Source organism: Dicentrarchus labrax, unplaced genomic scaffold, assembly GCF_905237075.1.
Source record: "Dicentrarchus labrax unplaced genomic scaffold, dlabrax2021, whole genome shotgun sequence".
In the NCBI taxonomy this organism is placed as follows: domain Eukaryota; kingdom Metazoa; phylum Chordata; class Actinopteri; family Moronidae; genus Dicentrarchus; species Dicentrarchus labrax.
In genome coordinates, this window is record NW_026136799.1 from 11589 (window position 1) to 26647 (window position 15059).

General features: G+C 50.4%; 2 protein-coding genes and 1 long non-coding RNA gene across 7 annotated transcripts; all 3 read left to right on the plus strand.

Moving 5' to 3' along the window:
- The first annotated feature begins 2061 nt into the window (after window positions 1–2061).
- LOC127359867 (nematocyst expressed protein 3-like) lies at window positions 2062–3305 on the plus strand. Its single transcript, XM_051394185.1, has 3 exons — window positions 2062–2140; window positions 2252–2476; window positions 2699–3305. The coding sequence occupies exons 2-3, from the start codon at window positions 2397–2399 to the stop codon at window positions 3180–3182; spliced, it is 564 nt and encodes a 187-aa protein (XP_051250145.1). The 5' UTR covers window positions 2062–2140; window positions 2252–2396; the 3' UTR covers window positions 3183–3305.
- A 1741-nt stretch (window positions 3306–5046) lies between these two features.
- Window positions 5047–7879, plus strand: LOC127359866 (uncharacterized). Of its 5 annotated transcripts, none has more exons than XM_051394183.1 (8): window positions 5047–5232; window positions 5317–5644; window positions 5728–5835; window positions 5939–5958; window positions 6208–6357; window positions 6516–6955; window positions 7034–7328; window positions 7416–7879. In XM_051394183.1, the coding sequence occupies exons 6-8, from the start codon at window positions 6834–6836 to the stop codon at window positions 7647–7649; spliced, it is 651 nt and encodes a 216-aa protein (XP_051250143.1). In that variant the 5' UTR covers window positions 5047–5232; window positions 5317–5644; window positions 5728–5835; window positions 5939–5958; window positions 6208–6357; window positions 6516–6833; the 3' UTR covers window positions 7650–7879. The 5 variants fall into 5 exon arrangements, with proteins under 5 accessions (XP_051250143.1, XP_051250144.1, XP_051250142.1 ...); XM_051394184.1 differs by lacking the exon at window positions 5939–5958 and having other exon boundaries at window positions 6208–6248; window positions 6291–6357; XM_051394182.1 differs by having other exon boundaries at window positions 5728–6248; window positions 6291–6357.
- A 250-nt stretch (window positions 7880–8129) lies between these two features.
- On the plus strand, window positions 8130–8722 carry LOC127359868 (uncharacterized). Its single transcript, XR_007883016.1, has 3 exons — window positions 8130–8219; window positions 8330–8539; window positions 8633–8722. It is a non-coding gene; the product is annotated as an uncharacterized LOC127359868 (long non-coding RNA).
- The last annotated feature ends 6337 nt before the right edge of the window (window positions 8723–15059 follow it).

Here is a 15059-nt window from a genome sequence, read left to right on the forward strand (position 1 = left end):
GCCTCAGTGGGTGCGCTCTCCCCACCCTGATGTGATCTGGGCGCGGGCGCCGGGAGATGGAAGGTGCCGTTTAATACTGACCCCAGGCCAGACTCTGCATGAACGCAGGTAGGTGTTGGGGTGCTACTGCGGGACTGGGAGCCCTGTGTGTCATTATTGTTTTTTTGAGTAATTATGTTTGTTACTCCAGGCTGACAGCAGTCCTCGGGAGCCATGGCATTCACCGTCCTCTGGGGGCAGCGCCTGTGGGGGAAGTAGGAGGTGAGTGGTAGTCTGGGACTGGGGTGTTGTCCAGAGGCTGTGGAGAGATGTGGTTAGGCTGAGGAAAAGAGGGCTCCGTGTTAGGCAGGTGAGGAGGGAGGGAAAAAGAAAAATCCTCATCTGAATCACAATATTTCAGGGGGGAGGAAGGGTTAGAAAGAGTGGCTGTGGTGAAGAGCAGATCATGTGCAAATGTAATTGTGTCTGGATCGATTCTGTTGCCGTAGCGTCTAAGAGCCCATTGTGTGGCTACTGTAAACGCCAACTCGTTGCCAGGGGTGTTAAGGAGATGTGTGATTATGTCTTTGTAATGTGCTAATAAAATGTGCATGTTTTGCCATAACCAAGTGAGTGTGTTTTCTTTGAGTGTGTCTGTTGTGTTTTGTGATGGAGAGGATGGTTTTATGAAGCTGGCCAGTTGGATTGTTTTGCGTAACATCCCTTTAGGAATTTCGCCCTCCTCAAAAGCCTGCTGTATGTTGTTGTGATGATGTGTGGCTTGTATAAGTTTTAAGTGATGTTTAGCTGCAAAACGGGTGGATGTGTCCAGTGCCTGTTTAATTGGTGTGTGTGTGTTTGTATGTGCGGTGTTGTTTGTGCCGTGTGTGCTGCTGTGTCTGCTTTCCGGTCCGCTCTGTGTGTGGGGAGAAAAAGAAAAAGAGAGAGAGGGAGGGGTCCTGTAAGTTGCAGCCGCGGGTCTGCCTGCTCCCCCCGACCCCGCTCGTGTCGGGGGTCCGCTGCCCTCCGCCCTGTGTGCACCCGTGTGTGTGTGACCCACCTGCGTCCATCTCGCTGCATGCGGTTGTTGCGGTTTCTGCGTCATGTCGTTCCGTGTTTCCGGGTTCTCTGTGGAGTAGACTGGGTGGAAAAAGTCTTATTTCTTTTTAATCCAACAGAGGAGGAAGCCGACAGTTGCGGGAGAGGAGGATGAAGCGCTCAGGTAGGCAAGGTGTTCACACCGGGTGCTATTAAAACGTAACTTTTAATGATTTAAATTTAAAAAACCAACGAGGGTCCTGGTTCCGAATAATAAAGAGACTAATTAAAAAGTTTAAGGAGCGGCAGCGGCTCCGCTGACAGAGCAGGATCCCCTGACGTTTCGTGCCTCGCCGGCACTTCTTCAGAGGGGAAATGAAAGGGGGAAAGGGTTAGGGTTATGGTTAGGGTTAGGGTTACCTGCTGGAGGGCCTGGTGCGGTGGAACGAGAATCGAGGCAGGGCGGCAGTTGAGGGAGGACAGAGGTCGGCGCTGCGTTGCTACAGTGCCCAGCTGCAGCACAGCTTCGACCAGCTGACCCAAGAGCTTCTTGGGCTCACGCTGGTCGACACTTACACCGTGCCCAGGGAGTACACAGGTAAGTCATAAATCTGTCTGAGGTAACGGTAACGTTTAACACCTGTCTTAGGTGTCTGTCATTTAACATCTCCTGACACTCCAGGGACTGATGAGGAGGAAGCGGGGGGGGGCAGTGATGAAGGGTTCGAGGAGGAGGAGGAGGAGGAGGAGGAGGAAGAGGAGCCAGAGGAGATTCGTCTCCTCGAACACCACAGCGCTCTCCTTCAGTCCTCAAACCTCACCCGCCCCCCCCGCTTGGACCTAATGGAGGTGCAGCAGGCTGGAGGAGGAGGACGTTATCGGGCCAGACGGTCGAGGCAGCTACCAGCACGTCGTGGCCCTGGCCCAGGCCCTCGTGGAACTGCGCCACCGCCGCTACGTCACTCCCAGGCAAGCCAGAGAGGTCATCGCTCTCTGGCTGAAATTGAGTGACTGGGACAAGGCAGCGGTCACATTCCCCCCGTCACCAGGACCGGCTCGTCCAGGGCCGATTCAGGACCACCCAGCGGCACGCTCACACACCAGGGGTGGATAGTGTGAAGCGGTAAGCAGTCACAATAAATTTCCAAGCTTTGTTTGGTTCTTGTTCTGTGCTGTCAGTCACTAACTAACTCACTCTCTCTCTCTCTCTCTCTCTCTGTGTGTGTCAATGTAGTGCGGTCCTGGGCAAGGGGGCGGGAGCGGCGCAGTCTCCCGATGTGTCGAGGCTTGTGGAGGCTGTCCTGCTGGACCTCAGCATCCTCAACTGCAGTGAGGGGAGGACGATTGCCGGGGTCCGCATTCATCGCTGGAGTGCCGTCATGAGGGACTATCAAACAATTCGAGAGAATGTTTATAGTTGTGCAGCCCTCATGCAGGCACCCGCATCCAGCTGTATGAGGTCAATCAGCGGACCCTGACGCAATGTTAAGACCTGATCCTTTCTCTCACATCTGATCTGAAGTGGCATTGTGTGTGTGTGTGTGTGTGTGTGTGTGTGTGTGTGTGTGTGTGTGTGTGAGAGTGTGTGTGTGTGTGTGAGTGTGTGTGTGTGTGTGTGTGTGTGTGTGTGTGTGTGATGTCATGATTACTAATGTGCATTTGTTACATTCTGTTTTTTAAGGCACACCAAGAGGAGCAAGGCGATGATGAGGGACACCATCGCCATTGCAGTCCCGGGGCCCAGCGCTTCCCAGACTGCAGCGGAGCCCCTGCCTGCCCCACGGACTGTGCTGCAGCAGCCTGAGCAGCCAGACCAGCCCCTCCAGCACCGCCTGCCTGCGGACGCTTCTGGTCTGGCTGCCACCATCAGAGGGCCGCTGGCCCCGGAGCTATACGACCTCATCGTCGCCAGCTCCTCAACTGCCACCACCTCCTCCTCCTCCTCCTCCTCAGCCACCCCACAAGCCTCCACCAGTGTCAGCGCGGACGCCGTCCGTCCACCAGTGCCAGCGCAGACGCCGTCCCGTCCGCCAGCGCAGAGGCAGGTGTCACCCCCTCCACAGCCACAGCTGCCACTGCTCCACCAGTGCCTAGAAACACTGCCTGGAGGCGCAAGCTCCAGGAGGAGAAAGAGCGTCGTGCCCGGGAGCTGGGAGAATATATGAAACCAGCAAAGAAGGTCTCCCACTTCAACTGCAGGCACTGTGGCCAACCAAAGACGCGGGCGTTTGGCCACAGCCGCTACAAGACGGAGACCTTCTGCTCCCGGGCCGACGGGAAAGGGAGAACTGTGGTCGGATTGTCGAGCGTTAGTCGAGCGTTAGACGTTAACGCCCACCTCTTAACCTCACCGGCTGCCGTATGCGACGGACAGAAATCCCCGTGTGTATTTGAGAGAGCAGTGAGATCTGAGAGAGTGAGTAAAACCAAAATAAATAGAATATTAATGTACTGATATAACACAGCGACCCCACTGTACTGTTACGATGTACTGAATGGAGTTAATGTTTTATTACGTTCTGCCGGCACTCTCTGGTTAGCTTATGCTAATATTGAACGTGGACGTCAGGCGTCCTGTTTACACATTTAAACCATATTTATACTTCGAATTTCGACTCCAAACTGTAGTAACTACATCTACAGGGTCTAAGGAAGATAATCAGGTAGTCTGTTTATAGATTAAATACATTGTGAGAGATCGCCAGCCCTCAGAAAAGTAGTAACTAAAATGACCCCATTCACCTCCTTGTTTTTAGTTAGCAAAATCGCGGCTGGTCTGTTTACACATTTAAACCATATTTACACTTCAAATTTTGACTCCACATCGTTGTACCAGCATCCCAAGGGTCTTAAGAAGTGAGCCAAGTTGTCTCATCACGTTTTTAAAGCGTTTCCAGAGATCGTCAGCTCATCACAGCAGTGGCTAAATGCTCATTCATTTCCAACGCTTAGCATGCTAATAGCGATTTATATGCTAACGCATCTAAAGCACAGTTAAACTTTAAATATCAACTCCACACAATAGCAGTACAACATCCTAGGTCTCAACAAGTAAACACAGTATGGGAATACTATTTTAAACACATTTCACCGATCGGTAATGACATCGGCCGCAGTGCTAACTTACGCTAACGTTACATTGGCTCGCTGTTTCACTGCTAACTGATTACTGTATAATATATAAGCTGCCTTTTCGCTGTAGCACATAATCTGTTTAAAGATTAAATACATTTTGAGAGATCGCCATTATGTAATGTAATGTAACATAGCTGTAGCTAGGATGCTACAGTATAATTACAACATGTGACGATCTCTGAAAACAAAATTAAAGTATGAAAAGACTATACAGTTAATGTCCTTAGAGCCTTAAGGTTATAATATCACCAGGTGAAATCAAAAGATAAAGTTTAAGTGTATGTTTTATACATTAACAATAAGCCTGTTTGTTTAATGGCTGCCAATGCAAAGGGGGCTAACCCTGGGCTCATTATTTACCTGTTGTGTCACGTGATGTTAGTTTGTTAACGGTAATGTTTCAATAGTGAATGTGAAGTAACAGTATATCATTAATCTTATGTGTGATATTCCTGGTAATATAGCAGTTAATATGTAGTTTAACCTGTAATGCTCCTTTAATGCTGTGCTGTGTCATTTCTTGTCATTGTAGAAATGGTTTTTGCAAAACTGCAATTCACAGCCTCGCAGCAGCTTCTCCTGCGGGCCTCTGGTGAGGCGGTGGCCTACATCGCCGCCAAGGGGCCACGCGGGGCCGCCGCTGCTGCGAGGGCCAAGAAGCTGGAAGAGGTGGAGAAGGAGGCACAAGCCCACGTCGTCTCCACGGGCGGTGACCCTGGGAACCACATGCTGGTGCTGAGCTGCCACAGCATCCAGTTTGGGAAGTACCAGGGTCAAACGTTCCGTTGGCTCCTGGAGAACGACGTGGGCTACACGGTACAGTTGGTCGCCAGCCACCAGCGGGAGCGGGAGAAGAGTGCCTCCGACAGCCCCCCTTATGGCCAACAAGGACGCTCTCGCCCAGTACTCGTGCGCCCACCCGGAGTTCGCTGAACACATAAGATTCCACCGGGCGCACGAGGAGGCCCGGGCTCGTGCCAGTCAGCCCGGGTGTGAGGGCGAGGCCCTTGTTGGCTTTGGGAAGTTTAAAGAGGACACCCTGAAGGACCTGTACGAGTCCTCTGATAAGGACCGCCAAGGGTGAGTGATTGGTGCTACACACAATGGATTGTGAATTGCTGTATGTCATTATTGTTCACTAATGTGATGCCGTCCATGTTGTAGATTTGTCAAGTGGCTTCGAGGGAAGACACTGCACCCTGGGACTGCAATGGACGCCGCCAGGAAGTACATCCTGGGCCGAGACGCGAAGCGGTCGGCAGAGGCGGCAGCTGCGGCTGCTACCCCCCCTCCACCCACCAGCAGCCGCAGCATCAGCAGCAGCGCCCCCACCACCACCAGCAGTGGCCCCAGCAAGGCCGCTGCTTCCACCGCGCTGTAGCCACACAAGCCGATCGCCTCCAAGATCGCCGCCGGCGTCCCATGGGCCCAGGTGAGCTGCAGGCCAAGGTCAGGAAGCTGATGACCACACCTGCACAGCCTGCAGTTCGAGGTAGATCTCTTTCTTTCTCTTTAACACAACAGAGTACAGTTCACTGTACATGATTTACTAACCATTGCCCAACCCCCCCATAGCGGTGTCTACATCCTTCAGAGACCAGCGCCCCTCGGTTCCGCCGCCGCCCCACGCCACAGAGGTGACGGACGAGGAACTGGTCCAGATGGCCACTGACATAGAAACAGGTAACTGGCACCAAACTGGACGTGTCACATTTGCCATCAATATATATTCTTCTGTCAGTGTGTTTGTATTAACTGTAATTGTTTCATTTACTGGTCGCTACAGCTGATGCTTGAAGGACAAAGGTAGGTTTGGCAGGTAATATAGCCATCTTCGTAGGTGGTAGTGCCATCCTCACTCATGTGGCGGTAATGTAGATTTGATTAAACGCCTTCACATGTCTACTACCCTTGGCTCTGCTGCATCTTGTAGCACTAAACCTTCTGCCCTAATCACTGGCATACTGCATGTCATCAACACTCAGACTCACTTAGTCTTGTCCCATGACTATCATTGTGCTGAATCTATTTTGTTGTGTGTGACTGTGTCTGAAGCTGACGTACAGGTCCTTCAGACTCTCCCGCTCCCGCTGGTGGTGACGCCTCCATCTCCACCTCCTCCGGCACCGTCGGAGGAGGTGGAGATGGAAGAGGAAGGAGAGGAATGTGGAGCAGCCCGCAGCTCCCACTCCTGCTTCGGCTGAGGTACAAACACACACACACACACACACACACACACACACACACACCCACCTGTACTCATGGACGCACAACTCAGTGGAGTCGACTGTCAAACTGCATGTAGCACCGACTCAGCCTCCTTACAGTGTGTTTGTTTGTTTGTGTTGTTTTTTTCCTCACAGGCCCGGTTGCCTGAGAGCTGGCGGACAGCTCTCACCGTGGAAGAGCAGGAGTGGATCAGCCGGGAGCTGTTCCAGCCAGACAGCAAGGGGAGGACTAAACTCACCACGGACCTCAAGCTGTGGTGGGATCCCCCTCAGCCCCGGCCGAGTTATACTCAGCCACCCGCCTCACCAGCTGCCTTCTTCGCATGTCGGCTGTTCCTCTGGACGCCCCTGCGTCTGTGGGGCGTCCGGCCGACATGCTGCAACAAGGCCCTCACCAAGTGTGGGCTCTACAGGACCATCCGGAGGGTCCTGGACATCGACGGCTGGTACTTGATGGCCACCGAGTACCTGGAGTGCTGTCGGTGTAAGAAGAAGGTAGCTGCCTGGTCGCAGGAGGTCGTGGGTCAGCTGGGAGAGGGGCATCGCGCCCTGTTCCCAGCGATCCTCACCTACAAGTAAGTAGCTGTCTGAACACTGTCACGCAGCGTCTCTGTGTGTGGCTCTTCTGTAACACATAATGTGCTCCTCTGTAGGCTTGCCTGCGACCGGCGGGTCATCATACAGCTGCGTGAGCGTACTCGGGGGAACAGCCCCACGCAGCTGTACAACAAACTCTGTGAGGCACACACAGAGGCCTGGATGCGGCGGTCCATACACTACCTCAGCGTCATGGAGCCCTTCGCGTCGCTAGGTGTCGTGCGCAGGTGCACCCCACCACCAAATCTGTTACTGGTGTACTGCCACGACATCCTCTCCCGCCTGGAGGACGTGAAGGCCCGGGTCACCTCCATCTTTGGAAGCATCCTGAAGATGGATTCAACCAAGAAGGTAAATGTGGTACTATAGCACAAGCTGAGTATCATGCTCTGGCTATGTGCGTGCAGCCTTACTGATGTGCGTTATTCTCTCAAACAGGTGACCCGGAAGCTCGCCGGTGCTGCCGCCCAGACCGCAGCGTGGGCAACCAACGTCGGCAACGAGCACGGACAGGTGCTTTTGTCCGTGCTCACGGACGCCGAGGGGGCCGGTCTGTTGTCCATGGCTGCGGGGTTAATGCGGCGGTACCGGGACGCTGGGGTGGAGCCGCCCTCAGCTCCTCTACGTCGACCGGGACTGTTGTTCGTCCCACGGGACATCCAAGGCACCTGAGGTGTTCAAGGAGTGGGACAAGCTGGTGGTCCGGCTCGACATCTGGCACCTGATGCGCCGCTTTGCGTCGGGTGTCACCACCGAGAGCCACCAGCTGTATAAGCCCTTCCTGCAGCAGCTGTCCTTGTGCATCTTCCTGTGGGACCCAGAGGACGCAGCCCGGTTGCTCGACGCCAAGAAGAGGATGCTTGAGGCGCAGGGGATGACCTTCTCGTCCGACGCCGGAGTGTGGAGGCACGTCAGCCGTAGGGATATGGCTATCCATTGCCGTCGCCGCACGCGTGGAGCGGCGGAGACGGAGCGGCTGATCGGTGACCTCCTGGAAACCTTCGGCGGTGCCAACGGACGGGACACCATGGGGATTCCCCTGCTGGACCAGGACCGCATCCAGGCAATCTGGACGGAGCAGCGGCGTCACCTCCAGTGCATCCAGGACCCGCCCGACGTGGAGCTGTACACCGAGACGAGCAGGCTGACCAAGGGGGGGGATCAGCCTGCCGGTGTACCGTTGTGCACGAGGCTCCACGTCCCTGGAGTCGTTCCACCTGCATCTCAACCGCTTTATCCCAGGTAAACCCACATGTTTCACTGCTATGTCAATCTTTCACTGTCGTTGACTCATTGTCATTCACATTGTGTGCACTGAATAAACTGCTAAACACATCTGTGACCCTCCTCAGGAGAAAGTGCCAATCCATGGCACTTTCAGGCATTTCTCCTGGAGGGGTTGACGCGGTGGAACGAGGACAGGGCGGCGTCCGCGGCACAGGAGGGACGTCCGCTGCTCCGCTCCTACAGTGGCCCCCTGCAGCACTCCCTTGACCAGCTCAGCCAAAGGGTGCTTGGCACGAGTGTGGTCAAGGATTACACCAAGCCCAGGGAGTACACCGGTAAGGACACTCAAGCCACCACGCTTACGCGTGTCCACACTGAGTCATATTTGTACCAGACTGAGTGACGTGATTTGTGTTGTTGTACTTCAGGGGAGCTCATCGGGATTGAGTACCTGTACTCCCAGACGGGCAGAGTGCTGCAGGACGTCAGCTTGGACCCTGACACTCCGGACGCGGGGGGACGTTTGTTAAACTGCATCTGTGTTTCTATGTACCTTGACTAACAGAGTTCTGTATTGTATTTGTATTTAAGTGGACTACGACTGCACATCCTCCTCCTCCTCCTCCTCCAGCTCCTCTCCTTGACGGCTTCAGGCAGCAGAGCCAGTGGCGGGGACCAGCAAGCCCACCCGTTGCACTGTGTACAGGCGCAAAATTAAAGCAGCAAAAGACAAAAAAGTCCTCCAAAGTACCAGGGGAAAGCCACAGCACAAACCTGGTGACCCCTGCAACATCCGTGGCCAAGCATGCACGGTGGATGGTGGCCACACTTACCTCAAGGGCCAATACTTTTGTGCTGTGGAAGAGGGCCCTGGAGGACGCACAGTGCAAGAGTAGATCAGGGAACAGCTTGGCCCTGGTGAGCTACAGAAGCTCCCCAGAACAACAGCCTGGAACCTCAAACAGAGGCATGAGAAACCAGAGAAACCAGGTGGGAAAGTGAGGAAGCCCCACAAACTGCGGATCTGCCAACTCTGTGGCCAGCCACAGCAGAAAGACTTTGGCCACAGCCAATATGGGGGAGAGCACTTCTGTGCTTTCTATGAAGGGAAGACTGTGGAGCTGTGGCTGGCTGAGAAGAGTTTAAAAAGACATTAAAAGTTTTTTTTTTTAAATATTTACTGTACTATTATCCAAGCACCTTATATGTTTCATCTGTTCACTGCACCTTATATTTTTTATTTTTAGTTTGCACTGCAATTATACTGGTTATTTATCCATTTTTTATATTGCATTCTATGTTGATTTTTTTGATATGTCTGTGTGTTGTTACTGTGTGTAATGCTGCTGCTACATTGCACTTTCCCAGCTTATCTATTATACATTTTGACCATTCCTAATAAATATTGAATTGATTAAAACCTTGTCATGTCTATTTAAATACTTTTTAACTTGACTTTTTAAACCTGGAGCCATTCAGGAGGCCAAAACGATACAAATATTAATGCACATTTAACAAAACAGGTCTCCTTGCTTTAAATGCGTGCAGGTGCCTTTAATTCGCCATATGATAAGTAACCATGTGCTCGGGATGACGTCGAACAACAGCTGAGAAAAGAAGCTTTTTCATTTAAGCTGCCATTGTCTTCCAGAAGAACCTATCTGCCAGTTTCCACCTCAGGAAGCTTCACAGCGGTGACTAGTACATTATAGAGTGGTTTGGTGTGGCTCTCCCACTTAGTTTGGCTGTAATGCACAAAACTATTAAAAGTGACTTTTTTGCGTTCCCCATGTAATTCTGGCTTTTTCCTGTTTCACATGCAATTCTGTGGGACTTTGGTGTTTTTCCACCTAAGTGTGCTGAATGAGCTTCTCAGGCTGAGAAAACAAGCTTTTTCACACAAGCTGCCATTCTCTTCTGGAAGCACCTATGTGCCAGTTTCCACCTTAGGAAGCTTCACAGCGGTGACTTGTACATTATAGAGTGGTTTTCTGTGTTCCAAATGCAGTTACGCTTTTTCGACAAAAGAGGGCACACTTGACCACAGAATAATTCATTCTGGACTTGCAAAGCTTCACAGTGGCATAATTAAAGTGATGCATAAGTGGTTTGGTGTGGCTCTCTCACTTAGTTCAGCTGTAATGGACAAAACTATTAAAAGTGACTTTTTTGCGTTTCCCATGTAATTCTTGCTTTTTCCTGTTTCACATGCAATTCTGTGGGACTTTGGTGTTTTTCCACATGAGTGTGCCAGGCTGAAAAAACAAGCTTTTTCAAACAAGCTGCCATTCTCTTCCAGAAGCACCTATCTGCCAGTTTCCACCTCAGGAAGCTTCACAGCGGTGACTTGTACATTATAGAGTGGTTTGATGTGGCTCTCTCACTTAGTTTGGCTCTAATGGACAAAACTATTAAAAGTGACTTTTTTGCGTTTCCCATGTAATTCTGTCTTTTTCCTGTTTCAAGTGCAATTCTGTGGGACTTTGGTGTTTTTCCACCTAAGTGTGCCAGGCTGAGAAACCAAGCTTTTTCACACAAGCTGCCATTCTCTTCCAGAAGCACCTATCTGCCAGTTTCCACCTCAGGAAGCTTCACAGCGGTGAATTGTACATTATAGAGTGGTTTTCTGTCTTCCAAATGCAGTTACGCTTTTTCGACAAAAGAGGGCACACTTGACCACAGAATAATTCATTCTGGACTTGCAAAGCTTCACAGTGGCATAATTAAAGTGATGCATAAGTGGTTTGGTGTGGCTCTCTCACTTAGTTTGGCTGTAATGAACAAAAATATTAAAATTGACTTTTTTGCTTTTCCCATGTAATTCTGGCTTTTTCCTTTTTCACATGCAATTCTGTGGGACTTTGGTGTTTTTCCAACTAAGTGTGCTGAATGAGCTTCTCAGGCTGAGAAAACAAGCTTTTTCACACAAGCTGCCATTCTCTTCTGGAAGCACCTATCTGCCAGTTTCGACCTCAGGAAGCTTCACAGCGGCGACTTGTACATTATAGAGTGGTTTGGTGTGGCTCTCTCACTTAGTTTGGCTGTAATGGACAAAACTATTAAAAGTGACTTTTTAGCGTTTCCCATGTAATTCTGGCTTTTTCCTGTTTCACATGCAATCGAGCCCCGGACTGATTTCGCACTCTTGCTGGGGCAGGTGTATATAGTTGTTTGCAGTGTTGTGTGTGTGTGTTTTTTTTTAAAAGACATTGACTTTCCCCTCCACAAGGACCGGGACTTTGCCGCAGTGTGGAGGCTTTCTACCAACACCGGTCCACCCACCCTGCCACAACTCTTCTACAGCACAGTGACACTCTGCTTGGAAAAAAATGTGTGTCCCATTCACACCTGTATAACACGCTGTCATGCCTCTGTGCTGTTCTGATTCTATGCACTGACAAGTCTTATAGGCCTGCTGTGTGTCTGCTGCCTGTCATATGGTTTAAGGGGGGGGGGAAATCATTGTGTGTCCCATTCACACCTGTATAACACGCTGTCATGCCTCTGTGCTGTTCTGATTCTATGCACTGACAGGTTTTTTTATTTTTTATATTTTGGACATGTGGGTATGTTCATTAATGTGATCACTGTTACATCAGTTACATCCAGTAGCTGCGACGCAAGATATCGGACTGCCATTTGTGCTGGTTCATCTGCTGTTGCCACTGGCTCTGTTGCTGCCAAAAAAATAAAAAGCCTTGTATGTACAGGTACTTCACACTGTAATGCCCCTGTGTTATGTATCCATGCATATCTGTGCTGAGCTCTTATACTATGTGTCTGCCTGCTGTGATTGCCTTGTGCCACTGCTCTGTTCTGCATCACCATTTATTATTATTATTATTATTATTATTATTATTGGATTGTAGTTTAAATAATCTATTTTGCTCTGTACTTCTGCTGTGTTTGATGTTGTTGTTGTGAAGATGCAGAACACAACAACAATATATTTAATTGATATTTATTTCACTGAAGAAAAAGGGGAAACAAATCATACACAGCATGTAACTTTAATTTATACATAAATAATTTATTTACCCTTTTTTACTGAGAATTGTATTTTATTTGTAAAGCCCTTTCCACACTGATATGCTGCACTGTCCTGTATCCTGGACATCTGACTTCATATTTCAAATAAATTGTCATCATTTTATACTGGTATCATTGTTCTCTTGTCCTATATCAAATTTAAAGCAATAAACACTGATGATACATATTCTCAATAAACACTGATGATACATATTCTCAATAAAATGAAGACACAGGAGATAAACCGTACTGTAAATGAAAAATCCATTTATTATTGCATTGCCTGGCCTTGGAAATATGCAAATTCATTATCATTTATAGACTCTATACAACGGTTCCAAGCATGTTTTAATCATTTTTTTATATTTAGAGAAGACATTTCGACGCTATGCACGCGTTTCGCAGTTTGCCTCCGTCGGGATTCGAACCGGCGAGCGGGAGTGCCGTTCCGCACGTCGACCGCGCGTCTTTTGCGCTCTAGTGCGCATGCGCGGGTGCCGACCAAAACAGAGAAGAACGCTGGGGAGCGCCTCTGGGACAGCCTTCGTCTCTGTACCTGTGTTCCACATAAATGTCCCCACCTACCGATTTCAGAGGCTATCATTGGCTCATGCTCAAATGGAACAGGCCAATGGGTGAAGGCCAGGTCAACCCCATTGGTCTGTTCCATTTGGGTGCTGTGCTGTGATTCGACAGCTCGCCGCATGTCCCGCCCACCCCCCAAAGCCACAGCCACGGTCAGTGTCATTCATTCATTCGGACTGAGCGGCGTTTGAGTGAGCGGACGGACGGACATTCACACAATATTATAAGGTTAGACAAACTTTATTGTTTGTAAAATTATGTGCTACATTGAAAAGGCAGCTTATATATTATACAGTAATCAGTTAGCAGTGAAACAGCGAGCCAATGTAACGTTAGCGTAAGTTAGGACTGCCGCCGATGTCATTACCGATCGGTGAAATGTGTTTAAAATAATATTCCCATACTGGGTTTACTTGTTGAGACCTAGGATATTGTACTGCTATTGTGTGGAGTTGATATTTAAAGTTTAACTGTGCTTTAGATGCGTTAGCATATAAATCGCTATTAGCATGCTAAGCGTTGGGAATGAATGAGCATTTAGCCACTGCTGTGATGAGCTGACGATCTCTGGAAACGCTTTAAAAACGTGATGAGACAACTTGGCTCACTTCTTAAGACCCTTGGTATGCTGGTACAACGAGGTGGAGTCAAAATTTGAAGTGTAAATATGGTTTAAATGTGTAAACAGACCAGCCGTGATTTTGCTAGCTAAAAACAAGGAGGTGAATGAGGTCATTTTAGTTACTACTTTTCTGAGGGCTGGCGATCTCTCACAATGTATTTAATCTTTAAACAGACTACCTGATTATCTTCCTTAGACCCTGTAGATGTAGTTACTACAGTTTGAAGTCAAAATTCAAAGTGTAAATATGGTTTAAATGTGTAAACAGGACGCCTGATGTTGAATGTATGTTAATGAATGGGCACAGTATCATTGAGTACAGTAATAGACTGTCAGTAGGATGTAAACAGTGCATGTGTAGCAGATTACTGACTTAAATCTTATTTCTTGTCTTTCTAGAAAATGCAGCCTATTTTCCGCTTTGAGGCAAACCTTGACCTGACCCTGCGGGCCTCTCAGGAGGCGCTGGCCTTGAGCCGCCGCCAGAGGGGGGCCTCTGCCTCTGCCACTGCCCTGGTGGTGGTTAAGACCCCTGAGCTGGTGCGCTCTGAGGCAAGAGACAGGGTGGTGCAGAAGGGAGGTAACCCCACCGATCACCATCAGGTGCTGGCCGAGAGCGAGCTGCAGCTCGGCCAGTACCGTGGTCAGACGTTCCGGTGGCTGCTGGAGAATGACGTGGGATACGCAGTCACCATCTGTGTGTCCCACGAGGGAGAGAGAGACAAAGGGGGCACTAGTCAGCAGAATGCCCTCATGGTGCACAAAGACGCCCTCGTCTCCTACGCCAGGCTGTTCCCGCCGATGGTGGCAGCCATCGACAGGCGTAGGATGCTCGAGGGCAGTCCCCAGACCATGAGGGGCGTGGACGACACGCTGGTGGGGTTCGGTGTTCATAGTGACCTGACCTACAAGACCCTGTACGAGTCGACGGACCGTGAGCGGGCAAGGTAAGTTGTGTGTGTGTGTGTGTGTGTGTGTGTGTGTGTGTGTGTGTGTGTGTCTGTGTGTGTATCTGTGTGTCTGTGTGTGTCTGTGTGTGTATCTGTGTCTGTGTGTGTATGTCTGTGTGTGTGCGTGACTTTTTTACCCATTGCATTTCTGTTCTCTTTTTTAGCTATGTACAGTTTGTGAGGCAGGCGGCACCCACAGCCAAAGCGTCCAGGTTGGTGGACTTAAAAAAATATGTGCAGGCCCGGGATGCAGAGAAGGCAGCCCTGGCAGCACAACCACCACAACCACCCCTGGACGCTGTTGGTCCCCAGGATGGACCCTCGGATGCTGACCTGCTCGCTGCCGCCATGGAGGTCGACCCGTGCAGGGATGCCCCATCAGCCGTGCCCCCCTTCTCTCTCTCCCAGCCACCGGAACGTCCCCTTCAGGACAACACCTGTGGGGAGAGGTCAGGCCCCGGCGCACAGGTATGCTCAGTGATGACATATTGTGTTGTAGTGTGTGTGTGTCTGTGTTCAGTACACTAACGGTCTGACACTGCTGTGTGTTTCAGCTGCTACCACGTGGCTGGAGGCTGACGCTCCCCGAAGAGCAGCACGACTGGGTGGGCCGGGCACTGTTCAGGAGGGCACCCAACAGGCAGGGTGTCCTCACATCTGAACTCCGCC